Source organism: Protomyctophum parallelum, assembly GCF_964188405.1.
Source record: "Protomyctophum parallelum genome assembly, chromosome: 2".
NCBI classification, from domain to species: domain Eukaryota; kingdom Metazoa; phylum Chordata; class Actinopteri; order Myctophiformes; family Myctophidae; genus Protomyctophum; species Protomyctophum parallelum.
Genome location: NC_139699.1, coordinates 10967351 through 10995341, shown reverse-complemented (window position 1 = coordinate 10995341; position 27991 = coordinate 10967351). Strand labels below are relative to the sequence as shown.

Below are 27991 nucleotides of genomic sequence, written 5' to 3'. Positions count from 1 at the left end.
CTGTAGGCCCTAGGCCAACCCTGGAATGAGGCCCTTTGACAGTGGCAGATATAGGGATCTGTAGGCCCTAGGCCAACCCTGGAATGAGGCCCTTTGACAGTGGCAGATATAGGGATCTGTAGGCCCTAGGCCAACCCTGGAATGAGGCCCTTTGACAGTGGCAGATATAGGGATCTGTAGGCCCTAGGCCAACCCTGGAATGAGGTCCTTTGGCTCGCGCTCACGCATTTATTTTTCAATTAAAAGTTTATTTATACTTAAAAAGGCCCTCTGACTGTTGAGGCCCCAGGCCCTCACCTACGCCTTCCTATAGTCAAGACGGCCCCTGGGCAGAGATACAATTTGCTTCACTTTTGACCATAATTTGACTCTGGAATAATGTGCATGAAGCACTGAGAAAACGGTCCTTTTTTTCAAACTTAACTACAGGAGCAGTGGTCTCAAAAACATAGAGGAAAACCTGACCGAACACGACTCGCTCACTGTATGAAGTGAAAACGTCTATAGACTGAGACTTAGGGAAACATTTTTCCTTTTTATTTATTATGACTATGAGCGTGATGAATCGGTCTATAGAAGTTGATTTGAGTTCATTTTGTTATACCGTGAGCGAGTCGTGTTCGGTCAAGGTTTCCTCTCTCAGTGCATGGCGATGTCTTTGATTTTATTTTTTGTTAAATCAGAGCAGATGCCATGCAATGTCTTAGCAGTTTCAGAAGACTGAGATGGAGGTGTAACGGTTCAAATATACAGTACTGCTCCCTATTATTCGAAACACTCAAATAAGGAGCAGGCAGGACATACTAACAGTAAGTCATACAGTATACTCTCTCTCTCTCTGGCATCTCTGTGTGCGCGGCTGGATGCCAATTAGACGGGGTTTATGGGGGAGAGGCTGATGAGTTCCTGTGTCTCCTCCTTTCATGTTGTTTTTGTTGTTGTTTACTCAGCGCTGTTTGTATATTTCAACAGGGCATTTAACACATTTTGGACTGACCTAAATCCTAATTGTTTTCAGAAAAAAACATGTTTCTATGTCAGTTGTGCTCAACCTTTTTCATGTCAAGGACCCCCAGAATTATCTGTATTGGGCCACGGACCCCCATCTCAAAATATGTAGTTCCAGGGACCCCCCCAGAAGCCAATATTTTAGTTAAAAATGTTCGCTCTGAAAGAATATATATTCAAAGATTTGCACCACATTTTCACGACTTTTCAAAAATAGCAGACCTACAAGCTTGTAGCGCGTCACTCAGTGGCGCGCTATGAGCTTGTAAATCTGCTATTTTTCAATAGCTAAATTATAACATAATGTTTAAAACACCAAAAGGGGTTCCCGCCCAGAATGGGTTAAGCCTACTAAAGGGGGATGTCAATGATTTTACCCTCATTCATTAGAATTAGAATTTTTCCAGTCGTGGGAATTGATACAAAAAAAAGAGATACATAATATTAACTTACTTCTACTAAAGTGACAGATGTGAGTGCCAAAGCAAAGCCATCCAAACAGTCGTCGTGAAACTGTCAATTTACAAAGTAGAATCTGCACATGAAAAGCATAGCGGTTCAACATAAGTGCTTCATTATTTGATTCTAGCCCATTTTGGGCGGGAACCCCTTTTGGTGTTTTCAGCATAATTTAGCTATTGAAAAAAATAGCAGATCTACAAGCTCATAGTATGGCACCGAGTGCCGCGCTATGAACTTGTAGGTCTGCTATTATTGAAAAATCGTGAAAACGTGGTGCAAATCCTTGAATGTATATTCTGAGAGCGAACGTTTTTAACTCAAATCTTTGCTTCTGGGAAGGTCCCTGGAACAACATATTTTCAGATGGGGGGGGGGGGGGGGGGGGGGGAGTCGGCGGCCAATTTCACATAATTTCTGGAATCCATGACATGAAATAGTTTGAGAACCACTGACATTTTTTTCAGAAAACTGTCAGGATTTAGAAGACATTATTTTGTAGAATGGTCGTGTCCCGGTCGGTCTAAATGTGCTAGTGCACTGCCAGGAGAAGATCAGAGACTTCTCTCTTCCCCTGATCTATTTTGGCGCCCATCACGTCCCCCTCTGTAACACCTGAGACAGGTAATTATCCTTTCAGAGAGGGTTTCAGTGTAAAAAAGTGCTCAATTTGTCTTTTCTCTTCCGCTACCGAGATCTAGTCGAATGCAACACGACGACAGAGAGTGACACGCCGGGAGGACTTTACTCGGATGCGACACGACACAGAGTGACACGCCAGGAGGACTTTACTCGGATGCGACACGCCGGGAGGGAGGAGGACAACATTTATGGTAATTAGCCGGAATATGAGGGAAAAACAAAGTGAGAACTAATGGCTACTCATTAATTTCCAGAGAGATGAAGAGAATAACGAGAAGAACCCCCTCCCGAAGTTCTCACAGCGTTCTCAATTCAAGCTCTACTCTACACAATGCAGGAGTCATTTATCCACCGCGTGTCGTCGCATACATTTGTCAGCGTTTTGTCACACATGTCCACAGACTGTACACCCTCTGTGTGTTCTAGGAACGGATGTACCTTACCGTACGGTACGGTACGTGGGCTGTGGCCATTCTTTAGCCCCTTCTGGGCGGGAACCCCCTTTTGGTGTTTTAAGCATTATGTTATGTTTTCGCTATTGAAAAATAGCAGATCGCTATGAGCTTGTATAGGTCTGCTATTTTTGAAAGATCGTGAAAATGGTGGTGCAAATCTTTGAATAATATGCTTCTGGGGGGGGGGGGGGTCTCTGGAACAACATATTTTCGGATGGGGGGGGGGGGTTCGGCGGCCAATTACATTACAATTTTGGGGGTCCTTGACATGGAAATGTTTGAGAACGACTGACATAGGGTATTTCAGAAAACGGTCAGGATTTACAAGACATTTTGTAGAATCGTTCCCAGGTCAAAATGGGTTAGTTGTGACTGTTTTCTCTCACACGGAGGAGCTTTGTATAATCACTCAACACACTGATAAATCTAGTCCCCCCCCTCCTCTCTCTACTGCAGCCCAAACTCCCTGCCAGCTTCACCCCCCCCCCCCCCCCCCCCCCAGCCCACTGGAGAGGCTGATAGATGAGTTATAGGCAGCCAAAGCTCTTTTCTCTGAGAATCTGCCTGGATGGATAAGCCTTCTTCATTATGTCTAAACCCACAGACAGGCTATAGGCTGGCCAGGTTAACACTTTCACCATTGTGTTAGTCACCAGGACAACACAGACGGTCCGGTTAACGTTTCTCTTTTCTATACCTGTTCAACATCTCTGCATTGTAGTCCAATCGGTAACAGATACGGTCGCCCCAGTGGCCCACTACTCTACCTATAGCTGTAAATATTAAATAACAAACATAATTCATGTTGGTGATTATATATATAAAAGGTATTATCATATGAATTGTTAAGTTCACTCTGTATATCCACGGGCATAATAGCATGATGATGCCATTACAAAACATGGGCTACAAGCCATGTGATTAATAAAACGAAATTAACTGCTAGAAGGTCCTACACCGTCTCTCTGTCTTAATTTTTACAGAGTATAGAGATCGACTACTATACAGTTAAATAAATCTGTATACAAGATCTTTGACCACAACTTCTACAAGTAATGTACAGTGTAAGCGTACTTTACATCACTGATTCTCAACCTTTGTCAATTCAAGGACCCCAGAGTTTGATAAGCAATAAGCATTAGGCCATAATGCACCAGGGCACCACAGTGCTCAGGGCTGACTGGACACTGACTGGACAACAATGAGCTACATTCTACAACCTATCAGAAAGTGACGTCACACCTCACAGATGCTCTGACAGGTCGGAGAGCTGCTCAACAGCAGGAGACACTCATATTTGACACCACCAATTTGCATATTATCAGCCGATGGTATGCCGATGTCGAGCTGAACAAAGAAGCAAACTTGTGAAAACACTAATACTCTCCCGCCCGAGTCCTCAGAACAACAATGAGCTACACAAATACTTGCTAGCACTGAGAGATGAATTCAGTAGAACTCACGGTAATAACAGAGGCCAATAATATTCTGTATAGGTTACGTGCTGTGTGAAAATTTTCATATGAAAACAAATATTGTAGGTGTGGGATGCCTAGAGAGGTTGCTGCGTGCATAATGAGAGGTTGTACGTGTGCCTTGCGTGTGTGTGTGTGTGTGTGTGTGTGCGTGCGTGTGTGTGCGTGTGCAAGCATTATACAACACCCCAAAGCCACAACTATCACCGGCACAATATTTACACACACAGCTTCTCCCCTCTTTGTCTTGAATCATAATTACCATTCAAACTAGCCAGACTAATTACATTATCATCATGGAGAATAATCAGGATTTACGCAAATCATGGCTAAGAACAAACAGATGCCGAGGCCCAGAAACAAAAGCAATATGACGATACTGGGCAAGATTAATTAATGAGTTTCCATTTAATTGAAAGTGACATGGTCTGATGCCATCAATTGTGTGAAAGTGTTTTCTATATATTGCATCATTTCTTATTTGTTCACTTCCGTCAATTATATTCCTGATGAATGTGTTAATCATTCCAGCCTCGTCTCTCACTCTGTTCAGACTCCATACAAGGCTAATTAATTTGCCCCGATTTCAGAACACTTTTAAATGTCCCCTTCATTTGTCCCCTCATTAGACGCGTGGTGAGGTCTGTGTGGATTAACAGACCCCTAATAGATGTTCCCATCACACTGTGGAGCTCCGACTCTGGAGGCTAAAGATATTTTAAGAATAAAATAATCACTCAAAGGTGATCCAGGTGGAAGAAGGATCATCATATAATTCAGATTGTTACATCATGTACAGAAAGGAAGGAAGGAAAGAGGGCACTTACGTTGTTTTTGCTGTACAGACCAATGATTTGTTTAACAATATTGAGACTGGAGACATATCAAATCCCAACAGATTCCCGAAGCTGAGGAGCACTAGTTTGGGTTCATTCAACGCCCGTCATGTGCAGCCTGTTGCATGGAACGCATGTTCCTAAACACTGGGAGGTAATGTAAAACCGCAGACGCAAGTTTGACCGAATGCATTTTTCACACATGGCTCATGAGTGTGTGTCTGATATCAGTGTAACGTCGGCTCATAAGGGATCTATTTGTCAATGTACATTTGAACATAAGTGAACTTTGTGCCCTGCATTTAACCCCGTCCTATCATGAGCAGCGGAGAAGTGCCATTGATATGTTAAGTGTCTTATTGCTCAGAGACACTTCAACATAAAGACTAGAGCAATCGGTGACCTTCTGATAGCTCCACAGACTCACTACCCACTCCGCCCCGGATGCCCTCTACACTCATCCATGTCAGGATACAAAGAAATCTGTGAATATTTTGCCGTTATTGTGTCATTGCAATTTCTAATAATAGCAACAGCGGTCTCTCTCTTGCTAAAACCAAAGCTCACTCGACCAAATAAAGCACACTCTCTCGCTCGCTATAAAGCTCTGGTCGCCTACTGTAACCACGCGTGATGTACATACAGTATCTCTCTCTTCGTGAGTGAATCGTTATACAGTCGGTATACTGTAGGAGCGTTTTGTGTTCGCACAAAGGGAACCAACGTGTGCCACTATTATCAAAGCCGCGACAAAGACTGAAGCTTCCTGTCATTTTTGCCAACAACGAATAAGCCGCCATACACTATCCTCACACGTTTTCACATGACATGGTAATCACACATACTGTACATGGTAATCACACATACTGTACATGGTAATCACACATACTGTACATGGTAATCACACAAACTGTACATGGTACTCACACATACTGTACATGGTAATCACACAAACTGTACATGGTAATCACACATACTGTACATGGTAATCACACATACTGTACATGGTAATCACACATACTGTACATGGTACTCACACATACTGTACATGGTAATCACACAAACTGTACATGGTACTCACACATACTGTACATGGTAATCACACAAACTGTACATGGTACTCACACATACTGTACATGGTAATCACACAAACTGTACATGGTACTCACACATACTGTACATGGTACTCACACATACTGTACATGGTACTCACACATACTGTACATGGTACTCACACATACTGTACATGGTAATCACACATACTGTACATGGTACTCACACATACTGTACATGGTAATCACACAAACTGTACATGGTACTCACACATACTGTACATGGTAATCACACAAACTGTACATGGTACTCACACATACTGTACATGGTAATCACACAAACTGTACATGGTAATCACACAAACTGTACATGGTACTCACACATACTGTACATGGTAATCACACAAACTGTACATGGTACTCACACATACTGTACATGGTAATCACACATACTGTACATGGTACTCACACATACTGTACATGGTACTCACACATACTGTACATGGTAATCACACATACTGTACATGGTACTCACACATACTGTACATGGTACTCACACATACTGTACATGGTAATCACACATACAGTACATGGTAATCACACAAACAGTACATGGTAATCACACATACTGTACATGGTAATCGCACAAACTGTACATGGTAATCACACATACAGTACATGGTAATCACACATACTGTACATGGTAATCACACATACTGTACATGGTACTCACACATACTGTACATGGTACTCACACATACTGTACATGGTAATCACACATACTGTACATGGTACTCACACATACTGTACATGGTACTCACACATACTGTACATGGTAATCACACATACAGTACATGGTAATCACACAAACAGTACATGGTAATCACACATACTGTACATGGTAATCGCACAAACTGTACATGGTAATCACACATACAGTACATGGTAATCACACATACTGTACATGGTAATCACACATACTGTACATGGTAATCACACATACTGTACATGGTAATCACACAAACTGTACATGGTAATCACACATACTGTACATGGTAATCACACATACAGTACATGGTAATCACACAAACTGTACATGGTAATCACACATACAGTACTGTAGCCGCTGCATGGCATGCATTTCAGCTAAGTGAAAATGGGGCATCAGTGTACACCAGTGTTGTTTTTGTCGACTAAAACTAAGACGAAAAATGTTCGTCGACTACCTTTTTTCACTAACGGAAACTAAATGAAAACTAAGCTATGATGGCTAAAACTAAGGGCCGATTCATACTCCTATTTTAGAGCCGAATAAAAGTGGGTTTGGCTCTATAGAGCCTACAATGTGACGTCATTTGAGGTTCGGGGGGGCGGGTACCGTGCTAAAGTCGCCTCTTCGGTGCTACTGAAATAGGAGTATGAATCGGCCCTAAGACTAAATGTATTGACAATTTTGTCAACAGATAAAAACTAGTGTTCGGAAGGGACTAGTGGACAAGAGATCCAGTATGATCCAGTAAGTCATTTTACACTTGGTTGCATGCTGAAAATAGCAGATCTACAAGCTCACAGCACGTCGCGCTGCGACGCATTGTGAGCTTATAGATCGGCTATTTTCAACAAGTGTAAAATTTGCCATTACGACGGCATCAAGGCCCGCCAAAATACATTTTAATCGACTAAATGAACTGCAAATTTAGTCGACTAAAATCTTGTGATATTTAGTCGACTAAAACTAGACCATCACTAAAACATTCCAGGTGACTAAAATATGACTAAAACTAAAGTTTAATTCCACAGACTATGACTAAACTAAAATAGACACATGGAAAGTCACTTTGTTTCCAATAATAAGCATCGGGAAACATTCCATTTGAGCAAAACTTTAATGCTATTTGAACACATTAAGTTAATACAGTTTGCTTGCCCTAAATATTATATTTAAAGCATACTTAATACAGTTTGCTTGCCCTAAATATTATATTTAAAGCATACTTAATACAGTTTGCTTGCCCTAATTATTATATTTAAAGTATACTTAACTCCCAAAACTCAAACTATGGATGCATCTACTGTACTGAAACAGTACGCTGTCAAAGTAATTTATCAAACAGACCAGATCGTAGCACATGGGACCAGAACATGATCAAATATGCAGAATATACTGCGTACATTTGGCAGAGAACCACATACTGTACATATACGAGTCAAAGAGATTGTCCACACTCTTAAGACATGAAGGCCGTCTCCAACAATAATTGGAATCACTGAGACGTACTCCTCATTGTCAGAATAAACACTGTTAAAAAGCCAATATTATTATTTGCTTTGGCCTAGTTTTAAAATAAAGTAAAATTCCCTCAGTGTTAATTTATGCATTTGTAAAGCTCTGAGTTGAATTAATACGGAGGATTGTTCTGTGTACTCAGAAAAGGTACAGTAGCTCTTCACCACACCGACAATAGCGATAAAGCGCTGGAAAGTGCCTGTGGATGGAAATCTGTTGGGTACATGCGGTGTACATTCGATGTACATGCCGTGTACATGCGGTGTACATTCAATGTACATGCCGTGTACATTCGATGTACATGCCGTGTACATTCGATGTACATGCCGTGTACATGCTGTGTACATTCGATGTACATGCCGTGTACATACGGTGTACATTCAATGTACATGCCGTGTACATGCGGTGTACATTCGATGTACATGCCGTGTACATTCGATGTACATGCCGTGTACATTCGATGTACATGCCGTGTACATACGGTGTACATTCGATGTACATGCCGTGTACATGCGGTGTACATTCGATGTACATGCCGTGTACCTTCGATGTACATGCCGTGTACATGCGGTGTACATTCGATGTACATGCCGTGTACATTCGATGTACATGCCGTGTACATGCAGTGTACATTCGATGTACATGCCGTGTACATGCCGTGTACATGCAGTGTACATTCGATGTACATGCCGTGTACATGCCGTGTACATGCCGTGTACATGCCGTGTACTGTACATGCTGTCGTGTCGGGTCGTAAGTTGTAGGGAAGCAGTCGGACCATAATTACTGCCAGTCTACAAAACATTGTGCAGCATAATATGGAGCGTTGGAGCACAGAACGTAGTATTAGTTGTAGTTGTTTTGCCACTCAGTAGACATTCCAGCATAACTTCCAGGTATGATGATGAATGGTAAATGGTGCATTTATATAGCGCCTTTATCCAAGGCGCTTTACATAGATTGTGCATTACATTCACCCATTCACACACCCATTCATACACAGGTGGCAGCGGAAACCATGCAAGGCACCAAGCAGCACATCAGGAGCAATTAGGGGTTCAGTGTCTTGCTCAAGGACACTTCGACGCTAACTCTGGGGGAGCCCACAGGGTTCGAACTCGAGTCACCGCCGCCCAGGCTATGCATTATGCCACATGCATAGCCTCTACAGTAGTCTGAAAACATCTGGTGGAGAGCCACCTTAACCTTTACTAGCTCTCTGCCCTGGAGTCTGGAGCATTGTGATGCTAAACAGCAGACAGTTTGGTCACTCAGAAGGGCACAGCCCAAAAGACAGGGCAGGGCAGACAGCCGTGTAGAAGACCTTAATGGGTTCAACTGGAATGGAAAGCATCTGCTACTGTACTCTCTACAGGCTGGAAGGAAAAAGGGAAATGCCAAGCATGGTTATTACAGAGTGTGCTCCACTCCAGGCTTTTTAAACCTCAGTGAAAAAGTTGCACACAATGCACAGTCATGTACTGTACAAATAGGCAGGGTGTGTCACACAAAACTGATGCTGGCAGGCTCACACACACACACACACACACACACACATACGGTACGCTCGCACACACACACGCATGCACGTGTACTCGCACAGAAAAAGTACAAAAAAGCCTGCGGTATTGCAGCATTTTTTTTGTATCTTGATGTATCCTATAGGAGGTTTTCAATTTGAGCAAAGGGTCTTTCACCTGCACAGACAGTATTCTAGAAGTCCAAAACCTTCACAGACACGACCTATACAGTAGTTCCTCTTTGCCTTGAATAACAACGAAAAATCACATGCTCGTTAAGTTCTCATGTATTCCACAGCCAGTACCAATAGTGATTAGTGAGTACATCTTCATACGATCACTTGGAAGTTGAGATGTTTTTTTTTTTAATTTATACTCCCGAGGACGATGATCACAGCTAGTGCCAGGCTAATGAAATCTCTTTAGCCCAGAGGCCAGGTATACTGTACACCCATATGGCTCTGTGCCACAAGGCCATTGATGTGTGTGCACGTGAGTAGACATGTATGTCCATTGATGTGTGTGCACGTGAGTAGACATGTGTGTCCATATAGGGGCTAAATGTGCAACTGAGTGAGTGTATGTACTGTATTAATCCATTCTGGGCGGGAACCCCTCTTGGTGTTTCAAGTCACACTTTTGCTATTGAAAAAATCGTTAAAATGTGTCGCAAATCTTTGAATATATATATATATATATTCTTTCAGAGCAAGCGTTTTTTAACTCAAATCTTTGCTTCTGGGGTGGGGGTCCCTGGAACAACATATTTTCAGATGGGGGGGTCGGCGGCCAATTACATACAATTTTGGGGGTCCTTGATATGAAATATTTTGAGAACCACCGATTCAGAAGCCATTTGTAGAATCGAACTTAGGTCTAAACGTGTTAACCCATTCTGAACGAGAACCCCTTTTGGTGTTTTAACTAAGCAAGTAAGCATTATGTTATACTTTAGCTATTTAAAAATATCAGATCTACAAGCTCATAGCGCGCCACCGAGTGGCGCGCTACGAGCTTGTAGGTCTGATATTTTTTAAAAAATCATGAAAATGCGACCAAAATCATTGAATATATATTCTTTCAGAGCAAACTTTTTTTTCTTTTTTTTTTTTCGACGTCAGGCCTAAACGTGTTAAAGGGTGGTATGAGAGCTAGATGAGCCGAGTCCGATCCCCTCTCTCAGAGGGGGATCTGGGCATCAAACACAATCCCACTGCCTAAGGGCTGGCCTTCCTGCTCCGCGGTGGTGAGGAGACGCTTCACGCTGAGCTCACAGCCACAGGCTCAGAGGGAAGACATAAGAGGAGAGTTCAGTTCACAGCGGAAAACACTAGTTCAGTTTGGAAGAATGCAATTATTTTTATCACTGCAGACTAGACTATATTGAGGGGGGGTTTATTATCAGTGGACGTAACTATCGTGTTCAAACTGTTTCATTCCTATTCTTGTCTGAGGACGGGGTGTTTAGGGACAAAGACGCCAGCCTAGCCCATTTTGGGCGGAAACCCCTTTTTTGGTGTTAGCATTAGCATATTATGCTTTAGCTATTGAAAAATAGAAGATCTACAATCTTGTAGGTCTGCTATTTTTGAAAAATCGAAGAACGACTGTGCAGTAGCCCTACACACACTGTCTGAGAACGCTGCGCGTCAAAACAGCCGCCTCTGTTATTTTCATTGAACCTATCCCACACCGGCGGCTTCCGACGCGCGTTCACACCTCGCCTGACGCTCCGATACGCCACTGTTCTATTTTCCAGGCGTTGCCGCGTCGCTGCACACCCGGTGTGTGTTGGGCTTGACATAGAAACATAGCTTTTTCAGAAAACAGTCAGGATGTAGAAGACGTTTTTAGAATCTGACGATTCTGATCTCAGGTCAGAATGGGCTAGATACCCAGGCTGTTTGTGTGGATCGGTGGGAGGAGGGAGGAGGCGAGTTGAATCCTAAACCACATATTCCCTCTCTTCGTCTCTCATCGCTTCCGATACCGCCGTACCAAACATTCTCCACTCTACCTTCTGAGTCAAGACAGCACAGTGGTAACCATAGCAACAGATCAGCTCAGGGATGAGGCTCTCTTTCTGCTGAGGCCCACAGCACGACCAGGCACAAACATTAGCCTAAAGCTCATACCGTGTCAGCCAGCCCACTGGAAAGATAAACAGGGAACAATGGGATTCAGAAAGAAGAAAGAAAAAAAAAAGGAAAAGAAGTAATACCAGCGAGGATTGAAGACAGCCCCCGTTTTCATATCCATGTTCCTTTGCCAAAGGTCTGTTTCAACGCAGTAAAATCCTCCTTATTAATTTATTACAGGGGTGCATACTTGGTTATTGGTTAGACATGGGTTAAGGTTAGGTTTAGGTGTGCTGCCCCGTGGGAGGTTAGGTTTAGGGTGAGGGTTTAGGGTGCATACTTAGTTTAGACTAGTCATTGGTTAGACATGTGTTAAGGTTAGGTTTAGGTGTGCTGCCCCGTGGGAGGTTAGGTTTAGGGTGAGGGTTTAGGGTCCATACTTAGTTTAGACTAGTCATTGGTTAGACATGTGTTAAGGTTAGGTTTAGGTGTGCTGCCCCGTGGGAGGTTAGGTTTAGGGTGAGGGTTTAGGGTCCATACTTAGTTTAGACTAGTCATTGGTTAGACATGGGTTAAGGTTAGGTTTAGGTGTGCTGCCCCGTGGGAGGTTAGGTTTAGGGTGAGGGTTTAGGGTCCATACTTAGTTTAGACTAGTCATTGGTTAGACATGGGTTAAGGTTAGGTTTAGGTGTGCTGCCCCGTGGGAGGTTAGGTTTAGGATGAGGGTTTAGGGTGCATACTTAGTTTAGACTAGTCATTGGTTAGACATGGGTTAAGGTTAGGTTTAGGTGTGCTGCCCTGTGGGAGGTTAGGTTTAGGGTGAGGGTTTGAGATAGGTTGTAGTTGTATGACTAATGACTGGTCTAACCAATGACTAGTCTTAACCAAATACTGTCTAAACTAAGTACTGCACCTAATTTACCCATTTATTGAACAAAAATGGTCCCATAATAAAAAAAGAATCACACCCGTGTGAACTGAGTGGTGCAACTCCCCTCTCCCCCCTCCTCTCCTCTCTCTCATTAGCAGGCAACAGTGCAGCACTAATACTATCTATCTCTCTCTGTTTCTGGCAAACAGCGCCCCTACTGGTACTAATAGTCATATACTGGTGCTCATGACCACATAGGTGAACACGTGAACAAGTGTGCAATCTCACAGTAAAATGAACAGTAATTTGACAGTGCAGACATAGACGTTGTGAAGGTATACAGAGCAGCTAGAAGTAACCCTCTCCTCCCACAAGCAGAGACGCTGCTGTTGATAGCTCCATAGTTCTTCCTCCTCCCTGGTGGTCATGTGATGCGACTGCTGGCAGCGCTGATGTGGAAGGACGGCGTGGATGCGTGTGTGTGTGGCTGGGGCGATAAGGCTGGTGTAAAATGTAATTAACACAAAGCTGTGGTGAAAATGGCTTCATTTCCCACTGCATTATTAACCCATTTCGGACTGAAGTCGATTAAAAAAAGGCTTCTAAATTTCATTTTTCTGAAAAACCCATGTTTCTATGTCAGTGGTGCTCAACCTTTTTCATGTCAAGGACCCCCAGAATTATCTCTATTGGGCCACGGACCCCCCCCATCTCAAAATATGATGTTCCAGGGACCCCCCGGAAGCAAATATTTCAGTTAAAAATGTTCGCTCTGAAATATATATTCAAAGATTTGCACCACATTTTCAAAAAATAGCAGACCTACAAGCTCGTAGCGCGGCACTCGGTGCCGCGCTATGAGCTTGTAGATCTGCTATTTTTCAATAGCAGAATGCTTAAAACACCAAAAAGGGGGTTCCCGCCCAACATGGGTTAACTGGATCCAATGCATATAAGAGCCCCATGAAGTCTGAATCTTTTTCATGGACACCGATCCTCCTCCCCTGTTTAGCGGCTGAAATGAAGCCTCCATTGGCGGGGGAGACGTACGGTATGCAATGGGAGAGGAGGAGGTATATAGGGGGCCGGACGGACGGGGAGGAGAGGAGAGGAGAGAGGGGGTTCTCAGTCAGTCAGTCAGTAGGAAGGTTGAATAGCGATCACAGATTAGCAGCTCACCTGCAGAACTCTGGGCTCTCTGAGCCCGTCTGAATGGGCTGATTAGGGGCCTTTTGGCCTGACATGCTGAACACCGCTTCCTATTTCACCACCGTAGCCTCCATTACTGCCCGGCTCCCTCATAATCCTGCTAAGAGTGGATATCTGAGGGGCTTGATCGGCTTAGGACTTGGCTGGAAATGGGGGGCTGCAGTACGACAGTGGGGGGGGGGGGGGGGGGGGGGAGACACACACGGTGCAGAGGTGTTACACTATCATCTGTTTTCCTTCTCTGACTGAGTGTGCACAGCGGAGTAATATACAGCGTGGAACTTGTGTATGTACTTTGTACAGTCACCCATAACCTTGACCTCTCACAACCACTCATGCGAATAGCGTATTATTATGTACTGTATCCCCACAGCTTTTCATTCTCTCATAGCATTCCATTCCACACTGTATTATTGTCTGTTTCTTCTACATGCCAGGACTCCATATACAGTATAGCAGCACATTGCAAGTTCTTTAAAAACCATTACACATTAGGTATTCAAGCCTTGACTTGTGCAGAGACACATACATGTACATGTAGCCATTGATCTGCTCTTTCCCACACTTCATGGTATTTCTCCCATGTGTCCTTTCCCATGGGAAAGGAAAAAAGGGAAAAAAAAGAAGAAAGAAACAAGACAAGGTCAAAACCTACGTCTCGGGATCCCCCAGGAGGAAGTCTCTAATGTTGCTCTGGAGAGGGAAGTCTGGAGCTCTCTGGTGGAGCTGTTGCCCCCGCGACCCGACAACGGATAAGCGGTTGAAGATGGATGGATGGATGGTGTACCGTTCAGTGTTGCCAGCTCAGATAATATGCTAATACTACTACAGTACTACTGCAGTACTACTAACTAGAAATGCACTCTGTCGAACTGCCAACTTGTGCATTGCGCACAAGTAGGCCATGCATGGCCTACTTGTGCGCAAGCAGAGCGCGCCATGAGGTGCGCTCACCACTGCTGGTACGACTGCTGCTCTGAGTCCTAGAGCTCTCAATGCTCTGAGTCCTAGAGCTCTCTGCTGTCTGTCTGTGTACGTCTGCTGCTCTGAGTCCTAGAGCTCTCTGCTGTCTGTCTGTGTACGACTGCTGCTCTGAGTCCTAGAGCTCTCAATGCTCTGAGTCCTAGAGCTCTCTGCTGTCTGTCTGGGTACGTCTGCTGCTCTGAGTCTTGAGCTCTCTGCTGTCTGTCTGGGTACGTCTGCTGCTCAGAGTCCCAGGTCTGTCTGTCAAGGTCTGAAACACAGCAGTGGTCAGTGGTCCCCCATTGCCCGGTGGAGTACACCGACACATACCCAGCCGATCGCTGTTCTTGGTCCCCGATTGGCCGAGCGACGTACTTGTGCGCTCTGCTTGCACAAGTAATAACACTATATCCAATGGCAATAATAATACTGAATATACAGTCCAATCCATCAAAACCAAGCCCAAAAACATATATTGCCTTTTGCAAACTGTGACCACATGCAGGCCACAAGATAAGTAGGACAACTTGAAACTCTTGCAATGAGTATTATGTCCAGTGGAACGGTACAGTCGGCTGGCCCCCGTGGCTCAAAGTGAGTATCAATGAGTCTTATGTCCAGTGGAACGGTACAGTCGGCTGGCCCCCGTGGCTCAAAGGCCAGCAGGACATTTATAATATCAAGTACATTTCCCTCTTAGCATACATGAGCTCCACAGGTCCACGAGAGGTACTTCCCACACAGGCTAAGGAGCTTGTTCAATGCCAGTGCTTTCGTCAATATAAATAGTCCAGTAAATAAAGTAAAGAAATCCTCTCAGGTTGGACAAAATTGGATTATTTTGTTTGATTCTGACAGGACATTAGGTCTACTAGCCAGGATAAAAACATCTACCCTAATCTGCTCACTGTAAATACCCTAAATTTGCCTTAATCCAAGATGGCCCTATTGATAACCTATTATAAGGCAATATTTTCTAAATTTCATTAGCATGTGACGTGTCAAACTAGGGTTTTTTCATGATTCTGAATCCATTCCAAGCATTAGTTTGGCATGGAAAACATTCCTTGGACTACATTTGGCCATAGCCACTTGCCCAAATGTCCCCAAAATGTGCTGACCTCATCACATTTGTCATGACGGCTATGGACGTTTTTTAGCCCAAGGAGTGTTTCAGATGTCAAACATTTCTGAGATGATAGAATGGTGATGAATGGAAGAGGAACCTCCTGAAAGCTTCATGGATGTAGCCTGACACTCAGCCTGGATTTTCATTTCGTTTCACTCCATTATTCAGTCTGAACGCCCTCCCTACTACAACTGTTTCTGGGATGGGCGTTGTCAAAGAGGCAGTCTTCGGTGATTGGTTCATACCAACCAATCAGAATAGTAGGAAAGCAGATGGCATTGTGTCAATCATGTGGCTATGGCTAACCCGTTTGCTAACCAAACAAACACAGCCAACGAGCGCTAGTAGTATGTAAACAAAAGCGGTAAAATATGTCGGAAGATGATGTTTATAAAACCTCTCGTGTCTTAAAATAAACTATTTATCATACGTCGATTTAATAGCCAGATTGATACGGTCGTGAGTTACCGCAGTGGGGGCAGCCATGTTTGTTTGTGTCTGGACGGCACTGTTGTTTGACGTCATCGAGTTGAAACGACGCTGATTCGTCAGTTGGATTTCCAACCGAGTCTGAGACCTCCTTCGGGAGCGTCACCAGACCCTAAATCGCCTGAACATAATTTTTTAATGTGGCTAGCGATTTAGGGGCTGGAGCCAGGCTATCATGGATGGCAAAGATAATTAGATCATCCGGGCTAACTAGAACCAAGGGCTGTAGACCCTATTGCGGCCCAGCCAGAAATAGAACACATGATATCATTGTCTACTTCAGGGGGCCGCCAGCTTTCACCTTCACTTAATGTGGCCCTCAGGTTAATGTCAGAACGCTGATATAATATTGGTTTCAGCTTTCCACAACAAGCAAACATGACCCGCTTTAATTACTTCAGTCTAAATTAGTATCTCAATTGCTCAACACAAGTACAATTAAAGGCATTTGAAATTACATGAAAATGTTAATTTTCAGGATTCCAATTAAAAAATAGCAAAAGTTCAAGATTCCGATTCGAATATAGCAAAAATAGCCGATCTAAAATGCGTCGCGTTGTGACGCATTTTGAGCTTGTAGATCGGCTATTTTTGCTACGACAGTAATATATGGCCCTAGGGAGTGAGTATGGAAATATAGTGGCCCTCTCCAACGTCAAAGTTTCCCACCCCTGATCTACTTTGTGTCAGTGGTGTGTGTGTATGGTGCTGTGGGCGCAATAGGGACTCATCCCTGGTCGTTGCTTCCCCCATCCTTGATTACTATTCCACAGGTCTCACTGCACAGGGAGGAGAACCTAATTACACTCACCTCTTTGTTAAGGTGACCTCTTGCTCCATCTGTTCCTAGCATGGATGATGATGCACACACAAACATGTGCATGTGTGTGGTGTGTGTGTGTGTGTGTGTGTGTGTGTGTGTGTGTGTGTGTGTGTGTGTGTGTGTGTGTGTGTGTGTGTGTGTGCGGTGCACTAACACGGTGACTACAGACAGACAAAGGCAGGTCAAGGTACACTTGTCCATCTGGATACGCCTGGTATCTACAACAGCAGTTAAATACCCAACCGACCAATCAAGTGATGGTGGACAAGGAGAGGCTGTGACACCAGTGGTCAGAGGGCACTCAGGGCAGCAGACATGAGTACCAAGTCTACTAGTACACCTAGTCCAGTCACACACATCACCCCCTAATAACCAGACCACTGATTGGCCAGTCCAGTCACACACATCACCCCCTAATAACCAGACCACTGATTGGCCAGTCCAGTCACACACATCACCCCCTAATAACCAGACCACTGATTGGCCTTTAACTCTCAGGAGCCTCCTTCTGCACAGCATTTTAACAAGAGGGGTTTCAGCTATTATACATTTCCTCTCCTCCGCACGTGTGTGACTGCGTTGAGGTGTGTGCGTGCGCGGCGGGTACCCGGTGTTCAGGAACAGAAGCTCTTCGGCAATAATTTGTCACTCTAATGAAAAGCGCACGTACGGGCTGTACGTGATGTGTGGATGATGTATTATGGCTAAATGTCGATAAATCAGAGCAACTTGGACAGTCAAACTTTTGGTACAATGACATGTAGCATCAATTCCAATGGATTCAGGGAAGAGAGCGGCGTCTGTACTCGTCTCTGTCTTGGGCTCACAGGAATGATTTAATAACCCCCCCCCCCCCCCCCCCCCACCTCTCTCTTTTTCTGCTTATGTCACGTCTGGGGGAAAGCTGCGACGGAAGAGAGGCAAAAAGAACGGAGAGAAACTGATGCCACAAAGAAAAGTAAAAATAAATAACGTGTTACGATGTGGTGGCTTGTGATGGGAGGCTTTCGCTCAGCTTCTGATACCACTTCTAACATTAGATTTGTCTGGGGTATTTATTTTTCTACCTGCAGAAAGTTTGAATAATACTGTAAGAATCTCCCTTGGCGCTATAATGTCACAGTCTTGAAGAAAGAAAAATTTACTTTGAGGACAGACAGTCAGGAAAGACGCAAAGTACTTCTCAATGACTTTCATTTCAACTTCACTCTCGAGTCTCCAAAGCTTAACGCTTATTTTTATTGCAGCGCTGCCTCGTGGGTTGAGATTCAAATTAAGCCTATTAGTCATCGCCCATACGAACGTTTGCACCTGTTATACCCAAGTCGTTTAACCCGTTTAGACCGGAGGACGATTCTACAAAATGTCTTCTAAATCCTGACAGTTTTCTAAAAAACCTCATGTTTCTAATGTCATGTCAGTGGTTCTCAAACAGTTTCAAGTCAAATATATGAAAATGGCCGCCGACCCCCATCTGGAAATATGTTGTTCCAGGGACCCCCCCCCAGAAGCAAAGATTTGAGTTAAAAACGTTCGCTCTGAAAGAATATATATTCAAAGATTTGGTTTTTCAAAAATAGCAGACCTACAAGCTCATAGCGCGGCACTCGGTGCCGCGCTATGAGCTTGTAGATCTGCTATTTTTCAACAGCTAAAGCATAACATAATGCTTTAAATAAAACACCAAAAGGGGTTCCCGCCCAAAAAGTATTAAAGTTCATTCTGATTAGCTACCGGTGAGATATGCAAAGTCAACTTAAAACAAGACGAGGGCAAAATAAGGTTGATGGCTTTACTGTATTTACTGTATGAACGGCTTTTTAATGTGAAATACATACGAATACAGCAACGGCGGCTGTCATCGTTACTGTATACGCTGTTTCACATTGATATCCCAGTAGAGGTTTAGTCATGCCAGTTTAATAAATAATACAGCCTGACTGGAACCAAAGGTCACATTTATGTAACAGACCATGAGGCTCTGCAGCCCGGCGAAGAATAATAATTAAGGGTTGGTTATTACAATATATACATACTAATATATACATACACGCGCGCGCGCACACACACACACACACACACACACGTGCACATGCACACACGTCACACACACACACACACACACACACACACACACACACACACGCAACGTGCCAGCCGGGCGAGTGCTGGCACTTTGGCATGGGGGGGGGGTCAGATCAACATATGGAATGAGTTCTGTACTGGCCATATATGGAGTGTGTCTTGAGTGTACAGGGTTTGATGAAGTCAGATCAACATATGTAATGTCAGAACAGGTCAGCTCCATATATGGAGATCTAAGGGTGGCAGTACAGGATTTCGATGAGGGCCCAGGTATGGCCTGCCTTAATTTTCGGGCCTGTTGAGAACTGTTTTCGCCGGCTGCCGGGCACGACTGCACTGATAACTTTGGGGCAGGCCCGTCTAGAGTTTAAATGGACAGGTATCAGTCAAAAGGCCCGTCTAGAGTTTAAATGGACAGGTATCAGTCAACAGGCCCGTCTAGAGTTTAAATGGACAGGTATCAGTCAACAGGCCCGTCTAGAGTTTAAATGGACAGGTATCAGTCAACAGGCCCGTCTAGAGTTTGAATGGACAGGTATCAGTCAACAGGCCCGTCTAGAGTTTGAATGGACAGGTATCAGTCAACAGGCCCGTCTAGAGTTTGAATGGACAGGCATCAGTCAACAGGCCCGTCTAGAGTTTAAATGGACAGGTATCAGTCAACAGGCCCGTCTAGAGTTTAAATGGACAGGTATCAGTCAACAGGCCCGTCTAGAGTTTAAATGGACAGGTATCAGTCAACAGGCCCGTCTAGAGTTTAAATGGACAGGTATCAGTCAAAAAGGAGACATCGAAGAGGAAGGAGGTGGGGAAGGATCAACATATGGAAATGTCAGAGACTCAGAACAGGTCAGCTCCATATATGGATATCTATGGGTTTGAGGTCAAATGTATATCTAGGTGATAATCCAGTCTTCTCCATGTATATATATATATATATCAGTCGTGATCTTCATATATGGAGACGGCCATATATGGATCATATCACAAGGTGTGACGGGATGAAAACGATATATGGTGACGTGACGTGTCACAAGGCGTGATGAACTGACAAGCATACTGTACATGGAGGCGTGGCGGATCGACTGATGGACGGTTTTCATAGTAATCTGTGACCTACAGTCGCAGTAATAGCCTGGATGGATGATTGCTCTGTGATGGCTATAGTTGTTACTTGCAGTGTTTTTATCGTCGACTAAAACTATGACTAAAAATGTTCGTCGACTACCTTTTTCCACTGACGAAAACTAAATGGAAACTAAATGAAAACTAACTTATGATGACTAAAACTAAGACTAAATATACTCACATTTCGTCAACAAATAAAAACTAGACCAAAATGTTAGGAAGGGAATAATGGAGAAGAGATCCTGCAGTATGTCATTTTATACTTGGTTGCATGCTGAAAATAGCCGATCTACAAGCTCACAGCGTGTCGCAGCAAGTGTAAAATCAGTCATTATGACGGCATCAAGGCCCACCAAAATACATTTTGTTCGACTGAATCAACTGTAGATTTAGTCGACTAAAATCTCATGGTATTTAGTCGACTAAAACTAGATTAAACACTAAAACATTCCAGGTGACTAAAATGTGACTAAAACTAAAGTAAAGCTATTCAAGAGTCTATGACTAAAACTAAAATCAAAATGTGCTGCCCAAAACAACACCGGTTACTTGTTAGGCCAACAGACCAAAGAAAGAAAGATGTAGCCTTAATGAAGTCCACTAACACAGCGGTACATCGTTGGTCAAAGACTGTCAGGGAGTAAACCCTGTGCCTTCAAGTGAAGAGGAGAGGACAGGAAAAGCACTTTGGTTTAGTGAAGGGCTCGCTGGCTTTTTGGCAGTGACCTTTACATCAATTTCAAGCTCTGCTTCAGGGCGATATCACACATGATAATTGTCAGGTCGGGTGTCACTGAAGTGATCAGGGGTAATCGCTCCTATAAAGAGCAAGACGTTTACCTCTTCATAGAGCCTGGTCGACCCTGGACCGTTCTGTTACGGTGAATCTGACTCACACACACACACACACACACACACACCCTGGACCGTTCTGTTACGGTGAATCTGACTCACACACACACCCTGGACCGTTCTGTTACGGTGAATCTGACTCACACACACACACACACACACCCCGGTACCGTTCTGTTATGGTGAATCTGACACACATTTACCTCTTCATAGAGCCTGGACTGTTCTGTTTCACTCCCTCCGCGTGCACGCACGCACGCACGCACGCACGCACGCACGCACGCACGCACGCACGCACGCACGCACTGCAGACCTCCACAACACAGCTCCACACTGCAGACCTCCACAACACAGCTCCACACTGCAGACCTCCACAACACAGCTCCACACTGCAGACCTCCACAACACAGCTCCACACTGCAGACCTCCACAACACAGCTCCACACTGCAGACCTCCACAACACAGCTCCACACTGCAGACCTCCACAACACAGCTCCACACTGCAGACCTCCACAACACAGCTCCACACTGCAGACCTCCACAACACAGCTCCACACTGCAGACCTCCACAACACAGCACCACACTGCAGACCTCCACAACACAGCTCCACACTGCAGACCTCCACAACACAGCTCCACACTGCAGACCTCCACAACACAGCGCCACACTGCAGACCTCCACAACACAGCTCCACACTGCAGACCTCCACAACACAGCTCCACACTGCAGACCTCCACAACACAGCTCCACACTGCAGACCTCCATGCACAACACAGCTCCACACTGCAGACCTTCATGCACAACACAGCTCCACACTGCAGACCTCCACAACACAGCTCCACACTGCAGACCTCCACAACACAGCTCCACACTGCAGACCTCCACAACACAGCTCCACACTGCAGACCTCCACAACACAGCGCCACACTGCAGACCTCCACAACACAGCTCCACACTGCAGACCTCCACAACACAGCTCCACACTGCAGACCTCCACAACACAGCTCCACACTGCAGACCTCCATGCACAACACAGCTCCACACTGCAGACCTCCACAACACAGCTCCACACTGCAGACCTCCACAACACAGCTCCACACTGCAGACCTCCACAACACAGCTCCACACTGCAGACCTCCACAACACAGCTCCACACTGCAGACCTCCACAACACAGCTCCACACTGCAGACCTCCACAACACAGCTCCACACTGCAGACCTCCACAACACAGCTCCACACTGCAGACCTCCATGCACAACACAGCTCCACACTGCAGACCTCCACAACACAGCTCCACACTGCAGACCTCCACAACACAGCTCCACACTGCAGACCTCCACAACACAGCTCCACACTGCAGACCTCCACAACACAGCTCCACACTGCAGACCTCCACAACACAGCTCCACACTGCAGACCTCCACAACACAGCTCCACACTGCAGACCTCCACAACACAGCTCCACACTGCAGACCTCCACAACACAGCTCCACACTGCAGACCTCCACAACACAGCACCACACTGCAGACCTCCACAACACAGCTCCACACTGCAGACCTCCACAACACAGCTCCACACTGCAGACCTCCACAACACAGCGCCACACTGCAGACCTCCACAACACAGCTCCACACTGCAGACCTCCACAACACAGCTCCACACTGCAGACCTCCACAACACAGCTCCACACTGCAGACCTCCACAACACAGCTCCACACTGCAGACCTCCATGCACAACACAGCTCCACACTGCAGACCTTCATGCACAACACAGCTCCACACTGCAGACCTCCACAACACAGCTCCACACTGCAGACCTCCACAACACAGCTCCACACTGCAGACCTCCACAACACAGCTCCACACTGCAGACCTCCACAACACAGCTCCACACTGCAGACCTCCACAACACAGCTCCACACTGCAGACCTCCACAACACAGCGCCACACTGCAGACCTCCACAACACAGCTCCACACTGCAGACCTCCACAACACAGCTCCACACTGCAGACCTCCACAACACAGCTCCACACTGCAGACCTCCATGCACAACACAGCTCCACACTGCAGACCTCCACAACACAGCTCCACACTGCAGACCTCCACAACACAGCTCCACACTGCAGACCTCCACAACACAGCTCCACACTGCAGACCTCCACAACACAGCTCCACACTGCAGACCTCCACAACACAGCTCCACACTGCAGACCTCCACAACACAGCTCCACACTGCAGACCTCCACAACACAGCTCCACACTGCAGACCTCCACAACACAGCTCCACACTGCAGACCTCCATGCACAACACAGCTCCACACTGCAGACCTCCACAACACAGCTCCACACTGCAGACCTCCACAACACAGCTCCACACTGCAGACCTCCACAACACAGCTCCACACTGCAGACCTCCACAACACAGCTCCACACTGCAGACCTCCACAACACAGCTCCACACTGCAGACCTCCACAACACAGCTCCACACTGCAGACCTCCACAACACAGCTCCACACTGCAGACCTCCACAACACAGCTCCACACTGCAGACAGCAACTACACAGCTCCACACTAGTGGAAGAGGAGTCTGCAGCAAAGTCTCACCCCGTATAGCCTATTTTATACTGTACAACAACATGTACATACAGTATATTGTACATTGTATGTGTGGTACAACACAGCAACACACCGCAAACCACAACACAGCTGCACACTGAAAGCCAAGTCTTACCCTGTATAGCCGATATACTGTACGTACAGTACTGCATATGGTTACGCGGTCGGGGAGCTCAATCCGTCTTGCCCTGTGATTGGTCCCTGCAGACCAGATGTTCCCGGGCATCCCCAGACGCTAATATCTACAACATCCTCCAACTGCCCATTCGACGCTCTCACCCCGCGCGCTAATTACAGTATCGACTCCTGGCACAGATGTTACGCTTTTAATTCTCTTTGCCGCTCCGCTGGAGAGCAGCGAACACCCCCGAGATCAATTATTAAGGGGTATTTACTGTACCAGCCGTGGGAGCACACTGTGTACAGTGTGTGTATGTGTGTGTGTGTGTGTGTGTGTGTGTGTGTGTGTGTGTGTGTGTGTGTGTGTGTGTGTGTGTGTGTGTGTGTGTGTGTGTGTGTGTGTGTGTGTATTTCAATAAAAAAGCAGCTGTTTTACCACAAGTTCTGCTGACTAAACCTCACCGTCTCCCTCCCTACGATGGGACGGGCAGCGTCCTGTCTCCCCCCCCCCCCAGCGTCCTGGGTTTCACAACTTACTCTGCTGCCTGAACTCCTGGACAATTAACCTATTCTGACCTGAGATCAGATTCTAAAAATGTTCTTCTACATCCAGACAGTTTTCCATTCTGACCTGAGATCAGATTCTAAAAATGTCTTCCACATCCAGACAGTTTTCCATTCTGACCTGAGATCAGATTCTAAAAATGTTCTTCTACATCCAGACAGTTTTCTGAAAAAGCTATGTTTCTATGTCAGTCGTTCTTCGGTCTTTCAAAAAATAGCAGACCTACAAGCTCGTAGCGCGCCACTCGGTGGCGCGCTATGAGCTTGTAGATCTGCTATTTTTTGCAATAGCTAAAGCATAACGTAATGCTAACACCAAAAGGGGTTTCCGCCAAAGATGGGTTAAGGGCCTGCATGATCCACGGGAGACTCACTGGGAGGAGGAAAAGGGGGAACGCTAATCTGAGATCTGCTTCATACCAATAACAGGTCATTATGTTTGGGCAGGGCCCTTTGTCAGCCCATAGGAGAGGAGAGGATAGAGAGAGAACTTGGGTGGGAGGGGGAGGAGGGGGAGTATTATTTAACCCATTCTGACCTGAGATCAGATTCTAAAAAATGTCTGTTTGAAAATGACAGCTTTCTGAAAAAAAAAGCTATGTTTCTGTGTCAGTCGTTCTTCGATCCTTCAAAAATAGCAGACCTACAAGCTCGTAGCGCGCCACTCGGTGGCGCGCTATGAGCTTGTAGATCTGCTATTTTTTGCAATAGCTAAAGCATAACATAATGCTTTAAAACACCAAAAGGGATTCCCAAGCCCGTCCAGAATGGATTAAGAGGCAGATGGCAGGGAGGTGGGAAGTGAAGATGAATGGGCATCGAGAGGGCTACGCTGGTTGCTGCTGGTGGTGGCGAGGCTGGGCAGAGGGAAGCAATTAGCTGTGTTTGCTCTGGGAGGGCTGGCAGGAAGGAGGAGGAGGAGGAGGAGGAGGAGGAGGAGGAGGAGGCCTGCAGTGACACAAAGCTTTGAAGCTTTATTAGTCAACATAGGGCTGTGTCTGACGATGCCAGCGGCGCACGGGGGGTCTGGCGGAGGGTGGCAGGGGCCACTGACCTTCCGGGACATCGGAGGGGAGGCTGGTGGAAGGTGGTAGGGGCCAGTGACCTTCCGGGACCTCGGGGGGGAGGGGAGGCTGGTGGAGAGGGTGGCAGGGGCCACTGACCTTCCGGGACCTCGGGGGAGGGGAGGCTGGTGGAGAGGGTGGCAGGGGCCACTGACCTTCCGGGACGTCTCTGGTCTAAAACACACCAGGGGGGGCCCCACTCCACCACGGGCACAGCCCCGTGCCCTTCGTTTCTTTGGTTGAGGGACGAGCGAGGGTGGGGGGGGGGGGGCGAGGGTGTGAGTTGGCAGAGCGGTTGGTTGCAAAAGCCTATGATGGATCACATCGGGGCACACAGGGGCCGGGCCGCACCCCGATACAGCAACAAGGGGCACTCATGAATGGTTAAGTTTTCTGCAGCTCGCGCTCTCTCGCACAGTCTATCGCCATCACCTAGTCTGTCCAAACCACTCTACGACTCTCTCTCTCTCTCATGTACACACACGCACACACACACGCGCGCGCACACGCACACGCACGCACGCACGCACGCATCTCGGGCTCTCTCCTTGTGCCGCTATCTCTCATTTTCCGTCTCCCATCATTCCTTTTAGTTTGACCCTCTCCTCTAACGACTCCTCCCTTCACGCCTTACACCCCCCTCCCTCCCACCTCCTCTTTATCTGTCGCTCTCCACCCACCCATTCCCCCCCCCCCTCCCCCCCCCCTCCTCTTCCCTCTCCAATCTAATTTCAGATAAGTCACACGGCAGAACCGCCGAGCCTCCACAACCCTCTTTATCACTGCCATCAGTGATGTGGGTGGATCGAGTGAGAGTCATTTTTATACATGCGTGCCTGTGTGCGCCCCGTGTGGGCCACGGGGATTCCAATTACAAGCAATATAACCCATTCTGACCTGAGATCAGATTCTACAAATGTCTTCTACATCCTGACAGTTTTCTGACAAAGCTATGTTTCTATGTCAGTCGATTCGATTTTTCTAAAAAAATAGCAGACCTATACAAGCTCGTAGCGCGCCACTCGGTGGCGCGCTACGAGCTTGTAGATCTGCTATTTTTCATAACGCTATAACACCAAAAGTGGTCCCGCCCAAAACGGGATAAGGTAATAGGGTTACGGCTTAATTTTTTAAGTGCCGTGCTAATGATCATAGAAAGACCAGAGAGAGAGCACCATTGTTTATCTTTTGCACCGGCTACGCCTGTAAAAAAAAAGAAAAAAAAAATCTCCCCCACGAGAATGAATAATGCAAGACAACCTGTAATTGTACGGTAATTAGCATGCCAACGGCGGGTTATACGCACACACACAACCACACACACACACAAGCACAGCATCACACGACAACAGGGTGAACGCAACAGCAGCAACACACCGTCAAGGTCAACAGAAGGTGACAGAAGGGGCCTCTCGAGAATCTCAGTCCACGGACCAAATAAGAAGCAGGACATAATACGAGATGTCAAAGGGAGTTTCAGCAGAATGCGGGTATAAGCTTTTGGAGGAGGAGGAGGCGCAGAAGCGGTTAATGCGATTTTCCAATGGCAGATAAAGCAGAGCTCAGCATGCTTGTGCGGACAGCCAACTTGGAACCTTTTTCCTTAATATATATATTTATGCTTTACCAACCATGGTTCACGGGCCTGAGAACCTGGCGGAAGGACCCGGGACTGATGATCTGCTGCTGGCCATCTGTGGAGCAGTGGACAGGACACACACACACACACACACACACACAGTGTCACACACACACACACTCAGAGAGACCGCAGAGATCTACCACGGATGGATGGAGGGAGAAGAGGAGGCGAGGCGAGAGGGCGTCGTGTGCCTCATGGCTGAATGTTTATAAGTGTTTTTAATGCTTCATAATAAGGTTGCCATGTTGGACAGCACTGCAGAGGAAGATGAATAAGTTCCCCCTTCTTCTGTGTGAAAGCATGTGTCTAGTGCACATGGTGGTACCCATGGTGTGTGTGTGTGTGTGTGTGTGTGTGTGTGTGTGTGTGTGTGTGTGTGTGTGTGTGTGTGTGTGTGTGTGTGTGTGTCAGTGTGTGTGTGTGTGTGTGTGTGTGTGTGTGTGTGTGTGTGTGCGTGCATTTCTGTGTGTAGGTAAAGACAACCAGCCTCACCTCGCGGTCTCGGTGCTCTCTTCCTGCGGTCTCTGAATGCAGCTCCAGACTGTAAGGCCTCCAGCAGACTATCCATCACTCCTGTCTCATCATTCTCTGGAAGGTGGGGGGACAGAGAGGGAGAGG

At 46.1% G+C, this 27991-nt stretch overlaps 1 protein-coding gene across 1 annotated transcript in view; it reads right to left on the bottom strand.

Annotated features, from left to right (window-relative positions):
• The window catches only part of LOC310854503 (protein diaphanous homolog 3-like), a gene marked incomplete at its 3' end in the record, with an annotated part of 343448 nt that overhangs the window by 75077 nt on the left and 240380 nt on the right, over positions 1-27991 (bottom strand). Inside the window, exons 26-27 of the mRNA XM_083759183.1 lie at positions 27866-27961; positions 27363-27425 (exon numbers count right to left, since the gene is read on the bottom strand). Of these exons, the coding sequence (XP_083615309.1) occupies positions 27363-27425; positions 27866-27961 (159 nt within the window). The remainder of the gene's footprint in view (positions 1-27362; positions 27426-27865; positions 27962-27991) is intronic.